Raw genomic sequence first — 18,711 nt, 5'->3', positions numbered from 1 at the left:
AAGGAAAGTCAATAGTTTGTTTATTGTGTCTGCTGTGAGTTTGTGAAACAGCACAAACAGTCTGTTTTAGACTGCGCAATGAGCAATCAGAAACAAGAACAGGCCGAGTGGAGATCTGACTGAAGCTGCAAAATCATGAGGGTGCTCAATGAGGAGGAGTTGTTCCAGCTGAAGAACAGGAACAAGAAAGAGAGGGCATATGTTTGAGAGGAAGCGGAGGGGAGGTAGACTCAATTGGAGCATTCGGGATATCGGATCGAAGTAATGTGCAGGGCTGTGGAGAAAAGGCAGGGGGTTGGCACGAGGTAACGATAATCGTTTGAAGAGCTAGTGCAGGCACAATGGGCTGAACGGCCCCCTTCCTATTTCATAACTTATACTCAGTTACAGTGTGTCATATTTTACACGTGTGTGTTATACCCAGTTACAGTGTATTTTACACGTGTGTGTTATACCCAGTTACAGTATATTTTACACGTGTGTGTTATACTCAGTTGCAGTATATTTTACACGTGTGTGTTATACCCAGTTACAGTGTATTTTACACGTGTGTGTTATACTCAGTTACAGTATATTTTACACGTGTGTGTTATACTCAGTTACAGTGTATTTTACACGTGTGTGTTATACCCAGTTACAGTATATTTTACACGTGTGTGTTATACCCAGTTACAGTGTATTTTACACGTGTGTGTTATACCCAGTTACAGTATATTTTACACGTGTGTGTTATACTCAGTTACAGTATATTTTACACGTGTGTGTTATACCCAGTTACAGTGTATTTTACACGTGTGTGTTATACCCAGTTACAGTATATTTTACACATGTGTGTTATACTCAGTTACAGTGTATTTTACACGTGTGTGTTATACCCAGTTACAGTATATTTTACACGTGTGTGTTATACCCAGTTACAGTGTATTTTACACGTGTGTGTTATACCCAGTTACAGTATATTTTACACGTGTATGTTATACTCAGTTACAGTATATTTTACACGTGTGTGTTATACCCAGTTACAGTGTATTTTACACGTGTGTGTTATACCCAGTTACAGTATATTTTACACGTGTGTGTTATACCCAGTTACAGTGTATTTTACACGTGTGTGTTATACCCAGTTACAGTATATTTTACACGTGTGTGTTATACTCAGTTGCAGTATATTTTACACGCGTGTGTTATACCCAGTTACAGTGTATTTTACACGTGTGTGTTATACTCAGTTACAGTATATTTTACACGTGTGTGTTATACCCAGTTACAGTATATTTTACACGTGTGTGTTATACTCAGTTACAGTATATTTTACACGTGTGTGTTATACCCAGTTACAGTGTATTTTACACGTGTGTGTTATACCCAGTTACAGTATATTTTACACGTGTGTGTTATACTCAGTTGCAGTATATTTTACACGCGTGTGTTATACCCAGTTACAGTGTATTTTACACGCGTGTGTTATACTCAGTTACAGTATATTTTACACGTGTGTGTTATACCCAGTTACAGTATATTTTACACGTGTGTGTTATACCCAGTTACAGCGTATTTTACACGTGTGTGTTATACTCAGTTACAGTATATTTTACACGTGTGTGTTATACTCAGTTACAGTATATTTTACACGTGTGTGTTATACTCAGTTGCAGTATATTTTACACGTGTGTGTTATACCCAGTTACAGTATATTTTACACGTGTGTGTTATACCCAGTTACAGTGTATCTTACACGTGTGTGTTATACTCAGTTGCAGTATATTTTACACGCGTGTGTTATACCCAGTTACAGTGTATTTTACACGTGTGTGTTATACTCAGTTACAGTATATTTTACACGTGTGTGTTATACCCAGTTGCAGTGTATTTTACACGTGTGTGTTATACCCAGTTACAGTATATTTTACACGTGTGTGTTATACCCAGTTGCAGTGTATTTTACACGTGTGTGTTATACTCAGTTACAGTGTATTTTACACGTGTGTGTTATACTCAGTTACAGTATATTTTACACGTGTGTGTTATACCCAGTTACAGTATATTTTACACGTGTGTGTTATACTCAGTTACAGTGTATTTTACACGTGTGTGTTATACCCAGTTACAGTATGTTGCAGTTGTAGTATTCTCTCTGCTCAGCCAATGTCCCCTTCACATTAGGCATCTCCTGACTGGTGAGATGGTGAGCTTTGGTGGTACATCTGCTTCAATGGGAACTCAGAGCTTACCGCCTCAGAAGCCATTAGCAGGCTTGAATAGAACAATGGGAGGATCCTGTAACATTTCTGTCACTCGCCCAGACTTTAGACACAGGGCTATCAATTGCCTGACCCTATGACCCTACACTTTCGCTGCTCTGGTGTGTTGTACAACATGGAGATGGCACAGTGCTAGCCGCGGAGGAACTTCCTGCACTTATCAGGTTGCCAGCTCAGTGTCACTCACTCCTTTCTCTCACTCTCGGTGTCAGAGTGTGCTCACTGAGAAATGGGCACATCTAGGGCTCATTTTCACTTTGTAGAGCTTGTATTACATTGACCCTCAATTGCTGTTAACTTCAACTCCCAAGAACGATAAAGCCATGGTCTCACTGAATGGTGGAACAGATTTGATGGGCTGAATGGCCTCCCTCTGCTCCTATAGCTTATTGCCTCTAATGGTAATATTGGTTTTGTAGTCACCTGTCAATTTATTTGTAAACCTGTGACCCAGCCCTGGCCATGAATCCTTTACGTGGCACATAATCACTGGGATATTGTAAGGTCTAATATATCGCTCTCCCTATAATACACGTCCCTCCACCATCCACTACATCTTCAATATTCACTCACATTGGTTTGCCATGAGCTGTCCTTTAGAAATCCAGGCTGGCCAGTTTAGTGATGTTTTCAGTGCATTATTCAAAGTGTGAAGAGTAACACTTACAGTTTAACAGTGAGAAACCGCCTTCAGCACAGATTCTGATGGTGCTAATCTAAAGACCAACTCACTGTACTCTCACACAAGGCACTAGAGAGAGAGACAACTGATGGTGAGTCTATCACTCCTCAGGCAAGATTGAGGAATCACCCATATCATGCTTAGAATTGACATGGTAGCTCAGTGATTAGCACTGCTGCCTCACAGCACTGGGGAGCTGGGTTCAATTCTAGCCTCAGGTGACTGCCTGTGTGAGGTTTGTACCTTCTCTCCATGCCTGTGTGGGTTTCCTTCCACAGTCCAGCGATGTACAGGTCTGGTGGATTGGCCGTGCCAAAGTGCATGGGTTGGGTGGACTAGCCATGGGAAGTACTGTGTTATAGAGTAGGGGTCTGATGGGGGTGCACTTTGGAGGGGCTGAATGGCCTGTTTCCATACAGTAGGGATTCTATGATAATCAAATTAGATGCAATCTGAAATCCCCCGGTCTCAGTCAGTTTTAATTTCAGGATTTCCACGCCTGATTGCTCAGGTTTTACAAATATCTTTACATGTACGAACAAGGAGCAAGAGTTTAGGCCACTCCGCCCTTTGAGCCTGGTCCCCCTTCAATAAGATCGTGGCTGATCTGACTTTAACCTCAACTCTACGTTCCTGATATCCCCGATAATCTTCCATCTTCTGGGGAATCAATAATCTATCCACCTTTGCCTTAAAAATATTTAAAGATACTGAATTCACTGCTTTTTGAGGAAAGCAATTCCAAAGGCCCACAATCCACTAAAAAAAACTGTTTCCTCATCCCTGTTGAAAATTGCCGACCCTTCATTTTAAAGCTATGACCCCAACTCCAGATTCTCCCATAAGAGGAAATCTCCTTTTCTGCATGTATCTGATCAAATTGATCTAGCACTGTTTATGTTCCAATTAAGCCACCTCCAGCCCTTCCAAACTCCAGAGAATACAAACCTAACCCTTCCTCACAAGACAAGCCACTCATTCTAGCTTTTAGTTCAGTAAAACAAAAACAAAGTTTGTGGAAAAGCTCAGCAGGTCTGACAACACCTGTGAAGAGAAAATTCAGAGTTAACATAGAACATAGCCTACGTCCCCACCTATACTCTCCTCTCCACCTATCTTCTCCTCTATCTATCTTCGGTCTGCCTCCCCCCTCTCCCTATTTATTCCAGTTCCCTCTCCCCATCCCACTTTCCGATGAAGGGTCTCGGCCTGAAACGTCAGCTTTTGTGCTCCTGAGATGCTGCTTGGCCTACTGTGTTCATCCAGCTCCACACTTTGTTGTCATAGAAAATCCTGGTTCGGCCTCATCTGGAGTATTGTGTCCAGTTCTGGTCACCTCATTACAGGAAAGATGTGGAAGCCTTGGAAAAGGTGCAGAGGAGATTTACCAGGATGTTGGCTGGGAAGGTTTTACGAGGAAAGGTTAGAATGACAAAGGATGAGAGGTGGCTTGACAGAGGTGTACAAAATGATCAGAGGGAGAGATAGATTGGATAGCCAGAGACTTTCTCCTAGGGTGGAGGTAGCTATTATGAGGGGACATAGTTTTAAAGTGGGTGGAGGTAGATATAGGGGAGATGTCAGAGGTAGGTTCTTTACTCAGAGAGCACCACTGCAGCTGGCAGCACATTCCACACGCCCACCACTCGTTTCGGGTCCGGTGACCCTTCCTCGCAACTCTGTTCCTTAAATCTAATGAGTTTCGGAAGCTTAAAATCAACCATCTAACTCAATACTCTTAAGACACGAGGATGACATCCATCAGGACTTGGGGCACTTCAGTTCCAACAGTTTACTTAGGGCGTTCACAGAGAGTATAACAGCATGTTTTGTGGGCATGTTATAGAACATAGAACATAGAACATTACAGCACAGTACAGGCCCTTCAGCCCTCGATGTTGTGCCGACCTGTCATACCGATCTCAAGCCCATCTAACCTACGCTATTCCATGTACGTCCATATGCTTATCCAATAACGACTTAAATGCACCTAAAGTTGGCGAATCTACAACCATTATTGCTTATTCCATCTTCTTGCACAGAGAATTCCACAAACCTCTTTGCTTTGACAAAATGGACAAAGTGGATGACCTTTCAGCCTACGGTGAAGCTGCTCCTTACCTCAGGAAACGCCCAGAACAGCTGAAGGCAATCCAGAATGTTCCATTTGACTGTAAGTTCTTTGTTCGGTTGTCGTGCTTGCTCATCATTGACAGGAATCACACCTTTCCTTAACATTGTCTGGATTAGACCAACATTTATACAACAGCCTCAAAATGTCCCAAAATGTCTGACAACCAAATAAATGTTTTCAAATTTAGTCAAACACCAACTTCCTGGGGGTTACCATTAACCAGAAACTCAACCAGATTCACCACATAAGCTAAGATAACAAAGTGTGGAGCTGGATGAACACAGCAGGCCAAGCAGCATCTCGGGAGCACAAAAGCTGACGGTTCGGGCCTAGACCCTTCATCAGAGAGGGTGGAAGGGTCTAGGCCCGAAACGTCAGCTTTGGTACTCCTGAGATGCTGCTTGGCCTGCTGTGTTCAGAGAGTAGTAAGGGAATGGAACGCTTTGCCTGCAACAGTAGTAGATTCGCCAACTTTAGGTACATTTAAGTCGTCATTGGACAAGCATATGGATGTACATGGAATAGTGTAGGTTAGATGGGCTTGAGATCGGTATGACAGGTCGGCACAACATCGAGGGCTGAAGGGCCTGTGCTGTGCTGTAATGTTCTACGTTCTATGTTTTAGCTTAGAGACAAATAGGGTGGATTTTCAGTGATCTGATCATGTGATCGAATATGGCTCAGGATTACATCGCTGTTCCTCCTTCAGTCAGGAGTGGGAGTCTTTTCTCCATCCTCCTGAGGGCAGCTGGGCTGTTGGCTGAGTTTCTAGCTTGGGAAACATGGGGACAGCCAGCTTAGATTACAAACTCCAACATGGGGCATGGGGCTTGATGCCAGAGCCTCCCCTCTCTCAGAGGCTACACGCTGGGCTGCAGCTGACCTTTGAACCCTGCCCTATGACACAGCTGAAGTTAGCCTCAGAGAGACAGCTTTCCGCTTCCCATTTTTGCATCATATCTGAAGGGGGCCTGTGATCTGACTCTGCACTGGACTGACTGGCCAACTCAGTTTCTCTATACGCTGTTGCGGATGTACTATTACAGTCAAGCAAGATATTTTGTGCTGTTATATTTTGTAAATACTTTATTGTTTAATAGGTAAAAAGAAAGTCTGGGTCCCTGACAAGAAGGAAGTTTATATTGAAGCGGAAATTAAGGAACGGAGTGGTGGGAAAATTGTTGTGGAGACAGCCGCTGGGCAAGTGAGTGATAATCCTGCGTGTTTTAATCAAGTGAATTTTTAAAATGAGGAAAAATATCTTCACCCAGAGAGTGGGGAGCCTATGGAATTCTCTGCCCCACAGAAAGCCATTGACGTCAAAACATTGAGTGCTTTTAAGTAGGAGTTAATTCTGAGAGTAAAGTTCACAGGGTAAGGGCGAAACTGGAGCATGATAATCAGCCGCGACCGTATTGTCTCAAAGGGCCGAATGGCCTACCCCTGCTGCTGTTTTCGATGTGTCTATAACACATGCTGTCAAATCTCTCCAGCTCCTGCCCACTGCCCCTCCATCACTCGAACAGTCCAACACCTCCGTGATCTTCCCAGCTGGGATTTACACACCTCTAAGCAGCTTCACTCCACCATCGTTCGGCGTTCCTTCATCTTCCCCATCCCTGAGCTCTATAAGCTGTCCTCCTCTCTCTCAAACAAGTGAAGCTTCTGTGCTTGTTGCTTGGTGTCTGTGCAATGAGCTGGTGAATGGGCCAGCGCAGGCCCTAACTCGTGGTCAAACTCCCACAATAGTGCTCGTCGCCGATCGGCTCCTGCTGCATTGTGGGATTGAACCAGGCTTGTGGCACTGACCTGAATTTAGTTGACAAACCTGGTTCAATCCCACAATGCAGCAGAAGGCAATCAGCCCAAAAAAAAAGCACGATTCTGAGAGTTTGGACGTTCTGCTAGAGTTCACACAGAGGATCGAAGAAGAAAGGGCAGGGATGTGGTAAATTAATCTGCACAAATCTCTTGACACAACAATGTGCCAGGATGGTCAACTCACACTCAGGCTGTATAGGCTGTGGAGAGAAATCAGAGTTAGCGTTTCAGGAAATGTTAGCCTACATTCGCATCCCACTAACTCTGGAGGTGCTTTTCTGAGCAGGCTGATTAGAAAATATATACACTGAGGAACCCCTGCAGAAATGAGCTGGGACTACAATGGTTGATTTTCACGGTTCACCCTCTGAGCTTACATTCAAACACAAACTGCTTAATAAAGGTAGAAACGCAAGATGCTGCCAAGCGCAAACTCCAAGGTAACAAAGTGTGAGGCTGGATGAACACAGCAGGCCAAACAGCGTCTCAGGAGCACAAAAGCTGATGTTTCGGGCCTAGACCCTTCATCAGAGAGGGGGATGGGGAGAGGGAACTGGAATAAATAGGGAGAGAGGGGGAGGCGGACCGAAGATGGAGAGAAAAGAAGATAGGTGGAGAGGAGAGTATAGGTGGGGAGGTAGGGAGGGGATAGGTCAGTCCAGGGAAGACGGACAGGTCAAGGAGGTGGGATGAGGTTAGTAGGTAGATGGGGGTGCGGCTTGGGGTGGGAGGAAGGGATGGGTGAGAGGAAGAGCCGGTTAGGGAGGCAGAGACAGGTTGGACTGGTTTTGGGATGCAGTAGAGGGAGGGGAGATTTTGAAGCTTGTGAAATCCACATTGATACCATTGGGCTGCAGGGTTCCCAAGCGGAATAAACTCCAATGTGTCTTGTCTCAAAACATCTTTTCTTAGAAATTGACTCTGAAGGAAGGGGATGCTCAGGAGATGAACCCGCCTAAATTCAGTCTGATTGAAGATATGGCTATGCTAACTCATCTGAACGAGGCGTCTGTGCTGCACAACCTCAGGCAGAGATATGCAAACTGGCTAATCTATGTGAGTACTGGGAGAAAGCAAAGTTCTGGAATAAACGTTACATCTCTGCGATGTTCAGTAACTCTCTTACAGGCATGTTCAACACTGACGGTGGAGCAGTCATCAAAAGAATGAATGAACATGAGGAAGGAGTAATGTTGTGAACACCATAAGACATAGCTGCAGAAAGAGGCCATTCAGCCCATCGAGTCTGTTCCACCATTCGATCATGGCTGATATATTTCTCAACCCCATTCTCCTGCCAGCTCCCTGTAACCCTTGACCCCCCACCAAGCTAGAACCTGACTATCTCTATTTTAAAGATTCAATGATTTGGCTTCCACAGCCCTCTGCAAACATAAGTTCCACAGATTCACCACCCACTAGCTGAAGAAATTCTCTTCATCTCAGTTCTAGTGGGTTGTCCCTTAACTCTGTGCCCTAACATCCTTGTCTCACCTAGTAATCATAGAGTTGTAGAGATGTACAGCACAGAAACAGACTCTTCAGTCCAATCCATCCATGCCGACCAGATGTCCTAAATAAATTTAGTCCCATTTGCCAGCATTAGGCCCATATCCCTCTAAACCCTTCCTATTCATATACCCATCCAGATGTCTTTTAAATGCTGTAATTGTACAAACCTCCACCACTTCCTCTGGCAGCTCATTCCATACACGCACCTCCCTCTGAGTGAAAACATTGCCCCTTGGGTCCATTTTAAATCTTTCCCCTCTCACCTCAAACCTATGCCTCTCTCGTTTTGGACATTCCTATCCTAGGGAAAGCACCTTGAGTATTCACCCTATCCTTGCCCTCTCAGGATTTTATAAACCTCTGTAAGGTCACCCTCAGCCTCCGACGCTCCAGGGAAAATAGCCCCAGCCTATTCAGCCTCTCCCTGTAGCTCAAACCCTCCAACCCTGGGAAGATCCTTGTCAATCTTTTCTGAACACTTTCAAGTTTCATTACATCTTACCTTCTCCGTGTGCATTCTATCCAGACCTCTGAGTATTCGGTAAGTATCAGTCAGATCACCCCTCATCTTCCTACACTCTATCAAGTGCAGGCCCAGAGTCCCCTTCCGCTCCTCATAGGACAAGCCCTTCATCTCCAGCATCATTCTTGTCAGCCTCCTCAGGACTCCGTCCAACACCAACACATCCTTCCTTAGATATGGGGCCCAAAACTGCTCGTAATACCTCAAATGCAGTCTGACCAGAAGCTAGACAGCCTCAGCAATCCATCCCTGCTCTTGCATTCTGATACTCTTGAAATGAAGGTTAGCATTGCAATTACCTTCCTAGCTGCCAACTGAACCTGCTTGTTAACCTTAAGAAAACCCTGAATCCCTACTTTTTCTGAAGTCGTTCCTCATTTAGAAAATCGTCTGTGCCTCTATTCTTCCCACCAAAGTGCCTAGCCTCACACCTTCCCACCTTGTGTTCCATCTGCCACTTCTTTGCCCAGACTGCCAGCCTGCCCAAGAGCCTCCCCACCTACTCAACACTATCTGTCCCTCCACTTATCTTTGGGATAATGTAAATCTGCCAACAATGCCCGCAGTTCCTTTGTCAGATCCTTAATGTATAACACGAATAGTTGCGGTCCCAACACTGAACCCTGTAGAACTCCACCTGTCTTCAGCTGCCATCCTGAGAAAGACCCCTTTATCCCCACTCTCTGCTTTCTATCAGACAGATAATCCTCTATCCATACCAGTACCTTACCCCTAATAGCATGTGCTTCTGGTTTATTAGCTGTCTCCTGACCGGCACCTTGTCAAAGGCCCTCTGAAAATCCAAATGAAACATGCCCACTGGCTCTCCTTTGTGCTTACTACCTCCTCGTAGAGTGCTATTGGATTTGTCAGACATGTCCTCTCCTTGATGAAGCCATGCTGTCTCTGCCCTAGTTTACCATGTACTCCCAAATACTCTGCAATCTCATCCTTTAATGATGGAATCTGAAATCTTACCAATGCCCGAGGTCAGGCTAACCAGCCTATTGTTTGCTCTCCTCTGCCCCACTCCCTTCTTAAAAAGGGGGTGTGTTACATTAGCCATTTCCAGTTCTCTGGGACATTTTCTGCCTCCAATGATTGCTGAAAGATCATCACCAATGCCTCTACAATACCCCCAGCTATTTCCTTCAGATCCTTGAGGTGTAGTCCATCTGCTCCAGGTGGTTTATCCACCTTCAGTCCTTTCAGCACCTTCTCCTTACTGATGGCCACTCCCCTCACCTCTGCACCCTGATTCATACGAAGTTCTGGTATGCTGCTGGGATCTTCCACCATGAAACTGATACGTAGTTCCTATTCTGCTCCTCCACCATTTCTTTGTTCCCTATTACTCCTTCTCCAACCTCATTTCTTAGCAGTCTGATGTCCACTCTTTTACATTTTTATATATCTAAAAAAAGCTGTTGTAATCTTATTTTCTATTACTAGAAAACTTACTCTCATATTTCAGCTTCTGACCCCTTCATCGATTTTTCTTTTAGTTATCCCCTGCTGGTTCTTAAAGGCTTCCCAATCCTTTGGATTCCCGCTAACCCTCACCACATTTCATGTTTTTTTCTTTCGTTTTTATGGTGCCCCTGACTTCCCTTGGCAGTGACATTTGCCTCATTCTCCCTTTAGTATGTTTCTCCTTCCTGGGGCTAAATTTCTGCTAAGCCTCCCAAATTACCCTCTGAAATCCCTACTACTGCTGCACCACTGTCTTCCCTGCTAGGCTTCCCTTCCAATAAACTTGGCCAGCCCCTCCCTCATATCTTTGCAGTCACCTTTACTCAATTGTAAGACCGATACATCAGATTCCAACTTCTCCCCCTCAAACCCTTAAGTCAAATTCTATCAGATTATGGTCACTGGCCCCTAGGGCTTCCTTCACCTCCAGCTCCCTAATCGAATCTGCATCATTTACACATCACCAAATCCAGAGTGATCTGATTCCGAGTGGGGTCTACCGCAATCTGCTCCAAAAAATCCATCTTGTAGACATTCCACAAATTCCTTTTCTTGAAATCCATTACCAACCTGACTCCCGTGAAGATTGTAGGTGGAGGAATGTCTGGCTAATGTTGGATATGGGTGTGTTGCTTTGCATCTGCCTTTACAGGCAGCTTCCTGAAGTCGTAATGTGATGGATTAAAAATTCAGCAAAGAATCACTTTCAGGACCGAGAATCGAAACACAACAGTTCATAAGCTTCAGAGATAGTAGGACTGCAGAATCTGAGATAACAAGGTGTAGAGCTGGATGAACACAGCAGGCCATAAGCTTGGTCACTTATTGTGATCAGTGATAATGGGAACTGCAGACGCTGGACAATCCGAGATAACAAAGTGTGGAGCTGGATGAACACAGCAGGCCAAGCAGCATCTTAGGAGCACAAAAGCTGCTTGGCCTGCTGTGTTCATCCAGGCTTCACACTTTGTTAGCTTGGCCACTTATGTTCTGTTGGGGAGTGGATGGCGTGGGGAATTAACTGAGAAGGCAGGGCCTGTCCTATCAGTGAGTGACTGTAAACAGCAGATTAACAGGAGCTATCTATTCCTTTACAGACGTACTCCGGGTTGTTCTGTGTCTCAGTAAACCCTTACAAATGGCTCCCTGTGTACACGCCACCCGTGGTTACAGCCTACAAACGGAAACGCAAAGGCGATGCTCCCCCGCATATATACTGCATGGCAGACAACGCCTACTTCGATATGTTGAGCAGTAAGTACAGGGGAACACACTCAAATCCCTGCCCTGTAGAATAATCTCATGCTGTCACTCTCCAGCCACAATCGGTCAGTGCATGGACTAGCCCCATCCACAATGCCATCCCTCACAAACTGATCATTAGCCCCTTCCTGTCCCACTTACTTCCACCTGGAATAAACACATCACAAGGCAGGCCCTCACCAGTCACACCATTAAAGACCATCACCTATACCCGAAACGTTGACTGCTCCTTCCCTTCTCATGCTGCCTGGCTTGCTGTGTTCTTCCAGCCTCCCGTCCGTCTCTCTTGGAACCAATGTTTGGCCCCCAATCTTTATATCTTTCTGTTTGAACAAGTGAAAGGATTTGTCATTTTATTTACTCATTCTCTCATGGCATTACTGGCTGGGCAGGCATTGATCACTCATTCCCTAACGGCCCTTGAGAAGATGATCAAATATCAATCTTCCGCTTATCAATGGACGACGAAATCTGCTTTATGAGCCCCTTCCTATTCTTGACATTGCTCTCTACCATGAATCTTGCAAACAACTGCTTCCACTGTGGATTGTTCATGATGAGCATTATTAACACTGTAGTGTTCCCCTGATGGATTTACTAGCTTTGTGCGGGCTTGGCCATCTTTTAAATCGATGAGCAAATGGACAAGGAACATGATAGCCATTTGGCCATTTGAGACTGCTGCAGTGTTCATGGCTCATCTGATTTCAATGCTACACCCCTACCATCTTCCAATCCCTTGGCAATGGAGAATCTATCTACCTCTGCCTTAAAACCAGTGACAGATTCTGCCCCCAGTACCTTTTATCGGCAAGTGGCAGCCCCCCATTTTCAGTGACATATTTTCAATGCTAAGTACGGCTGGGGGAGTCAGGTAGGGGTGTATTTGATAAACTATTGCCATGTGGAGAAGATTAAATGGTTAGCTCAGTTGTCTGTGATGTGGGATGATGCGAGGGTTCAGTCCCCATGCCGGCTGAGGCGACCCTTAAGATCCCAACTTCCCAACCTCACCCTGGTTTACTCCTCATTAAGTAGACCCAAGCTGATTGTTCATTGAAAAGTGGAAACAGTGACCTTAGACCACTTTCAAATAATTATGCACTGTTCTGGTCTTCCTGCTATTAACAAAAAATGACAGAGAGGCTTGAGAAGGCATGAAAAAATCAGAGTGGGGGGTTAAGGTGATAATCTGTTGAGCCTACTCCATCATTGAATAGGACTATAAAACCTGCTTTCCAACATATTCCCCTACCCCTTGATGTGCTGGCAGACCAGGAATACCTCTACCCCAGCCTTAACTGCATCCATTGATGGATCAGTTACAATTCAAAGATTCACAATCATCTGACTGAAGTAATTTCTCCTCAACGCAGTCCGAAATGATTGACCTGTATTCCTGAAACTGTGCCCCTGAGCTCTTGAAGCTGCCAAATGGAGAAGGTTATTCCGATCAGGACTGACTGGGGCTCTATAACGGAGGACTGGTGGTGTTCTTTGAGGCAATGAAGGTGTTCCCTCAATCAGGAATTGGGACCATCCTCTGATCAGGAATGAGAATCTCTCTGTTCCTGGTTCTGCTGAAGTCTGGGGTCATCCAGGTGAAACTGTTCCCAGTTTTTGTCAGCGATGTCGGAAGTGGTATTTACCGGATTGGTGGACCGGAGAATTCCAGGTAAGGCCAAAGGGTGAAACAGAAAAGCTGGAGATGGTGAGACATTGCACAGTGCGGAGCTGGGACTGTTCTAATTAAAACAGGGCCCTGTAATGGGGCAGTCTGCGAGGGAACTGCATTTGTCTCCCGGAGCAGGTGGTCTTGGAGAGCGGTGAGGCGGGGTGAAGGAGGGGGTCCCATGCCCAATGTAGGAAGCTCCCACCACCCCCTCAAAATATAACCCCCACCCCACCATCTAGTCCTGACCTACCCCTCTTCCCTCAGCAAACCAAATGGATGATAGTATAAGGTAGGGGTGGAGGTTAGATAGACCTTAGGTTTGGGGTAAAGGTTCGGCACAACATTGTGGGCCGAAAGGCCTGCACTGTGCTGTACTATGTTCTAACCCCTGAACAAGCTTTAACCCTACTGCATCAACCCTCTCCCCCCAACTCCTCAGTGATGAGAACCTTCCCTCAGGAAATTGGGATGCCAGGGCGTTAATGTTGGTCGATGTAACTGTACTGCCGTATTCCCACTCCTGCCATCGAGAACTTTGGCGTTTTTTGCTCTCGTCATCCCGATTGGAGGCCCCTAATTCTGAATCCATGTTATTTTTGATTACAGATCGTGAGAACCAGTCCATGCTGATCACGTAAGTAATGCTGAGAAATCTGCAGCATTCCTTTCCTTTGATCCCAATGCAGGGGGAGTCTGCAGTTTGGAAAAGTGCCCAGGAATTCAGTGAGAAACCTAAATCAGAACCAATGCTTTCTTGTAAATGCAGCCTGTTTCCTGTGGTGTGTTAACCAACGCATGTCACTTAATCTATGACTGGTAACCAGGACTAAAGGTGATATTTTAAGGGATCTTCAGATAGTGCTTTTCAGTAAAGTGGGTCCAAACCTAGTCCTACTTTCTAGTAATAGTGGTAGGGATGGTATTAGATAGGGTGGTAAACGTGGGGTATGGCGTGCGTGCCCTTATTGGTCGGGGAATTGGCTACAAGAGTCAGGATGTTCATGTTGCAGATTTATAAGGCTTTGGTTAGGGCACACTTAGAGTATTGCGTTCAATCCTGGTTGCCACATTAGAGGAAGTATGTGGAGGCTTTGGAGAGGGTGCAGAAGAGGTTTACCAGGATGCTGCCTGGATTAGAGGATATGCGCTATAAGGAGAGGCTAGAAAAACTCAGGATGTTTTCTGCGGAGCGACAGAGACCAAGGGGAGAAGTGGTAGAAGTCTGTAAAATTATGAGATGTATGGATAGTGTTGACAGTTAGAATCTTTCTCCCGGAGTTGAAATGTCTAATAGTAGGGGGACAGGTATTTAAGGTGAGTGGGGTGAGTTCAACGGAGATGTGAGGGGTATGTTCTTTACACAAAGAGTGATAAGAGTCTGGAACACGCTCCCGGGGCGGTGGTGGGGGCAGATACTAAAGGAACACAAACAGAGTTTGCTGGAAAAGCTCAGCAGGTCTGGCAGCATCTGTGGAGGAGAAAACAGAGTTAACGCTTCAGGTCTGGTGACCCTTCCTCAGATACTAAAGGGGTGTTTAAGGGACTTTACCTTAGATAAGCACATGAATATGAAAGGAATGGTGGTGGGGGTTACAGGCCAAGGGCTGGCAGAAGGGATTAGTTTACTTTTGCCTCATGTTCAGCATAACATTGTGGGCCTAAGGGCCTGTTCCCTGTGCTGTAATGTTCTATGTTTTAAAAATAGGAATGTGTATGACATCACGGAATAGAATCCTTACAGTGTGGAAGCAGGCTATTCAGCCCATCAAGTCTGCACCAGTCCTCTGCAGAGCGTCCCATCCAGATCCACCCTATACCTTATTCCTATAATCCTGCATTTCCCATGGCTAATCCACCTGACCTACACATCTCTCGACCCGAGATGGGAAACTTAGTCTCACCAATCCACCCTAACCTGTACGTCTTTGGACTGTGGGAGGAAACCCACGCAGACACGGGAAGAATGTGCAAATTCCACACAGACAGTGGCCTGAGGCTGGAATCGAACCCAGGTCCCTGGTGCTGTGAGGCTGCAGTGCTGACCGCTGAGCCACCTGAGGGCTCTCTATGAGGAATAGTTCCAGTGGAGAAGTGAAGAGTGAGGTGTTGCAGATGGTACAAAAAAAGAGAGTATAGAGGAGACTATTCTAAAAAAATGTGTAGGAGCTGAGAAACCAGATGCATGTTGCATGCATTGGATGTAGTAGGACAGATGGATAGAGCTGTAAATAAAGCCGACTGTATTTTAGGCTTCACTAATAGATGTACAGGGTATATATGGTTCTGGGTGTCACACTATGGGAAGGATGTGAAGGCAGTGGAAAGAAAGCAGGAGAATTTTACCAGAATTCATCCAGGGATAAGAGACTTCAGTGATGAGGATAGATTGGAAATACTGGGAGTGTTCTCCCTGGAAGGGTAATGCTGAGAGGAGATCCAAGAGAGGCTTTGAAGGTAATCAGAGGAATGAGCAGAATGGGAGCAAGAAGCTATTCTCATACATAATAGAATCAGGAACCAGAGGACACGGATTTAATGCATTTTGCAAAAGAAGAGGCTGCCTAGAAATGTGGTCAATTGAGGAATTCACGATAGCAACGGACTCTGTGGTGGATGGACTCTGTGTGGCGATGGACTCCGTGTGGGGATGGACTGCATGGGAATGGGCCCTGTGTGTTGGCGTGGGCTCTGTGTGGGAATGGGCCCTGTGTGTTGGCGAGGCCTCTGTGTGGGGATGGGCCTGTGTGGGAATGGGTTCTGTGTGTTGGGGTGGGCTCTGTTTGGGCAATGGATCCTGTGTGGGCGATGTGCTCTGTGCGGGGGGATGGATTCTTAGTTAATGGACTCAGTGTGGGGGGGGGATGGGCTTGGTGCGGGGGATTGGCTCTGTGGGGTGATAGACTCCGTGTGGGGGGGATGGACTCTGTGTGGGGGGTGGGCTCTGTGGTGGGGATGGGCTCTGTGGTGGGGATGGAGTCTGCCGGGGGGGATATGGACTCTGTGTGGGGGGGTGGGCTCTGTGGTGGGGATGGTGTCTGTCGGGGGGGATGGATTCTGTGGTGGGGGGTGGGCTCTGTGGTGGGGATGGAGTCTGTCGTGAGGGGGGATGGATTCTGTGTGGGGGGTGGGCTCGGTGGTGGGGATGGAGTACGTCGGGAGGGGTATGGACTCTGTGTGGGGGTGGGCTCTGTGGTGGGGATGGAGTCTGTCAGGAGGGGGATGGACTCTGTGTGGGGGGTGGGCTCTGTGTGGGGGGTGGGCACTGTAGTAGGGATGGAGTCTGTCGGGAGGCGGGGTTGGACTCTGTGTGGGGGGTGGGCTCTGTGGTGAGGATGGAGTCTGTCGGGAGGGGGGATGGACTCTGTGTGGGGGGTGGGCACTGTGGTGGGGATGGAGTCTGTCGGGAGGGGGGGATGGACTCTGTGTGGGGGGTGGGCTCAGTGGTGAGGATGGAGTCTGTCGGGAGTGGGGGATGGACTCTGTGGTGGGGATGGAGTCTGTCGGGAGGGGGATGGACTCTGTGTGGGGGGTGGGCTCTGTGGTGGGGATGGAGTCTGTCGGGAGGGGGATGGACTCTGTGTGGGGGGTGGGCTCTGTGGTGGGGATGGAGTCTGTGTGGGGGAACAATGTTTGAATCTGTTGATTTGGATCTGCTTATCGCTGCACAGGGGCGAGTCTGGAGCTGGGAAAACAGTGAACACCAAGAGAGTGATTCAGTACTTTGCGATAATTGCTGCCCAAGGAGAGCCTGCGATGAAGAAGACGGTAAGCAGGCCAGCCCTGCCCGTGACCCTGATACAAAAACACCAGGGAATGGCACTTCAATGATCAACCAGAGTAGGAGAAAGATTATCCGCTATTGGGAACGGAAAGGGGTGAGGGGGTCACCTTACCTCCTTGATTATGAAAGTGTTCACTTGAAAGAAGATAACAGAAAACAATCAGGGTCTGGAAATGGCTGGCTCTGATCTAAGTTTATCATGTATCCCTTAGCATGTGAACCCTGTTTGGGACAATGCGTTGTTGCCATGTTTAATGTTTCTCTGTGGATGTAGGGTCCTGAAACTTACAGCTTGTGGGTCAGACTGATCGGATAGAGCTCCCTCACAATCAACCGTTCAGAAAAACCATCACAGTTCCTCCCTGCCTCGACTCTGACCATCCCCTTTCCCAGCATCATCAAGGGATTTCCAGCTACCAACAGATCCTCCAAATCCCCCCCTTCCCACTCATGCAGTTGTTGGGCAAGGGCTATTCCAGGATACCTGACCTTTGCTCGTGGAGATTGGGAGGAGTTTTGGTCAAAACCATGAGTGTTCATTGCTGTAACTCTATGAGGAGACAGGGAGAACCTGTCCTCATTGAACACAGCCAGCCAAGCAGCATCTTAGGAGCTCCTAAGATGCTGCTTGGCCTGCTGAGTTGCTCCAGCTCCATACTTTGTTATCTCGGATTCTCCAGCATCTGCAGTTCCCGTTACCTCTGATCACAATGTAAGAGTGGGATGTGGCACTGCATAACGTGCACTAGATATTACAAAGAGCTAGCACAGACAAGACTGGGCCAGCTGGCCTCTTTCCGTGCTGTCGAGATGACATGGCAACATAGGTTTAAGTATAAATGTTGGTTCGATCAAAGATATGGTAAATTGTGCCAGGCGAGCTAAAGAGAAGGCCCATATCATTTTACATTTTGCAATCTCAGTATTTACCGCTTGTGAATCACACAGGGCTCCCTTGAAGATCAGATCATTGAGGCTAATCCAGCTATGGAAGCGTTTGGAAATGCGAAGACTGTTCGGAATGACAACTCTTCTAGATTTGTGAGTGGAAACATTCTCCCTTTGATGTTTCTCTCTCCTCGCCGTAAGCTTGCCAAAACATGTGTTTCTGCCTGAGGTTTCAGCATGTGGCCAAACATGGTTCCTCCTGCTCTCCAACTGAGTTTGAAACAGTCGTTCCATTCCCACACCACCCTCTGCGGTGCTCTGGGCTCTGACCTAAGCAAAGATGTACTAGCATTGGACTTCACTAGGCTAAAACCAGGTATGAAGCAACTATCTTACAAGGAGAGGTTGAGTGGATTGGGCCAGTGCGCATCGCAGTTCAGAAGTTTGAGAGAAGATGCATTTTGTAAGGTCAAGTGCAGGTGGAAATTATACAGTGAATGGTGGAGCCTTTAGGAGCATTGATATGCAGAGGGATCTGGGTGTACAGGTCCACAGATCACTGAAGGTGGTAGTGCAGATAGATAGGGTAGTAAACGAGGCTAATGGCATGATTGCTTTCATTGGGAGGGGCATTGAGTATAGGTACAAGTTATGCTACAGCTTTACTGAACGTTAGTTAGGCCCCACTTGGAATATTG

The 18,711-nt window shown here is 46.5% G+C and overlaps 1 protein-coding gene across 1 annotated transcript in view; it reads left to right on the top strand.

Annotated features, from left to right (window-relative positions):
* LOC125462986 (myosin-7B-like) overlaps nt 1-18,711 on the top strand; it is a 121,302-nt gene that overhangs the window by 4,086 nt on the left and 98,505 nt on the right. The window contains exons 2-8 of the mRNA XM_059640477.1: nt 4,986-5,116; nt 6,178-6,281; nt 7,811-7,954; nt 11,504-11,660; nt 13,951-13,978; nt 17,013-17,130; nt 18,074-18,166. Coding sequence (XP_059496460.1) covers nt 5,017-5,116; nt 6,178-6,281; nt 7,811-7,954; nt 11,504-11,660; nt 13,951-13,978; nt 17,013-17,130; nt 18,074-18,166 — 744 coding nt within the window. The 5' untranslated portion in view covers nt 4,986-5,016. The remainder of the gene's footprint in view (nt 1-4,985; nt 5,117-6,177; nt 6,282-7,810; nt 7,955-11,503; nt 11,661-13,950; nt 13,979-17,012; nt 17,131-18,073; nt 18,167-18,711) is intronic.

The sequence above is a fragment of the Stegostoma tigrinum genome, chromosome 2, assembly GCF_030684315.1.
Source record: "Stegostoma tigrinum isolate sSteTig4 chromosome 2, sSteTig4.hap1, whole genome shotgun sequence".
NCBI classification, from domain to species: Eukaryota; Metazoa; Chordata; class Chondrichthyes; order Orectolobiformes; family Stegostomatidae; genus Stegostoma; species Stegostoma tigrinum.
This window is presented reverse-complemented; position numbering and strand designations above follow the sequence as displayed.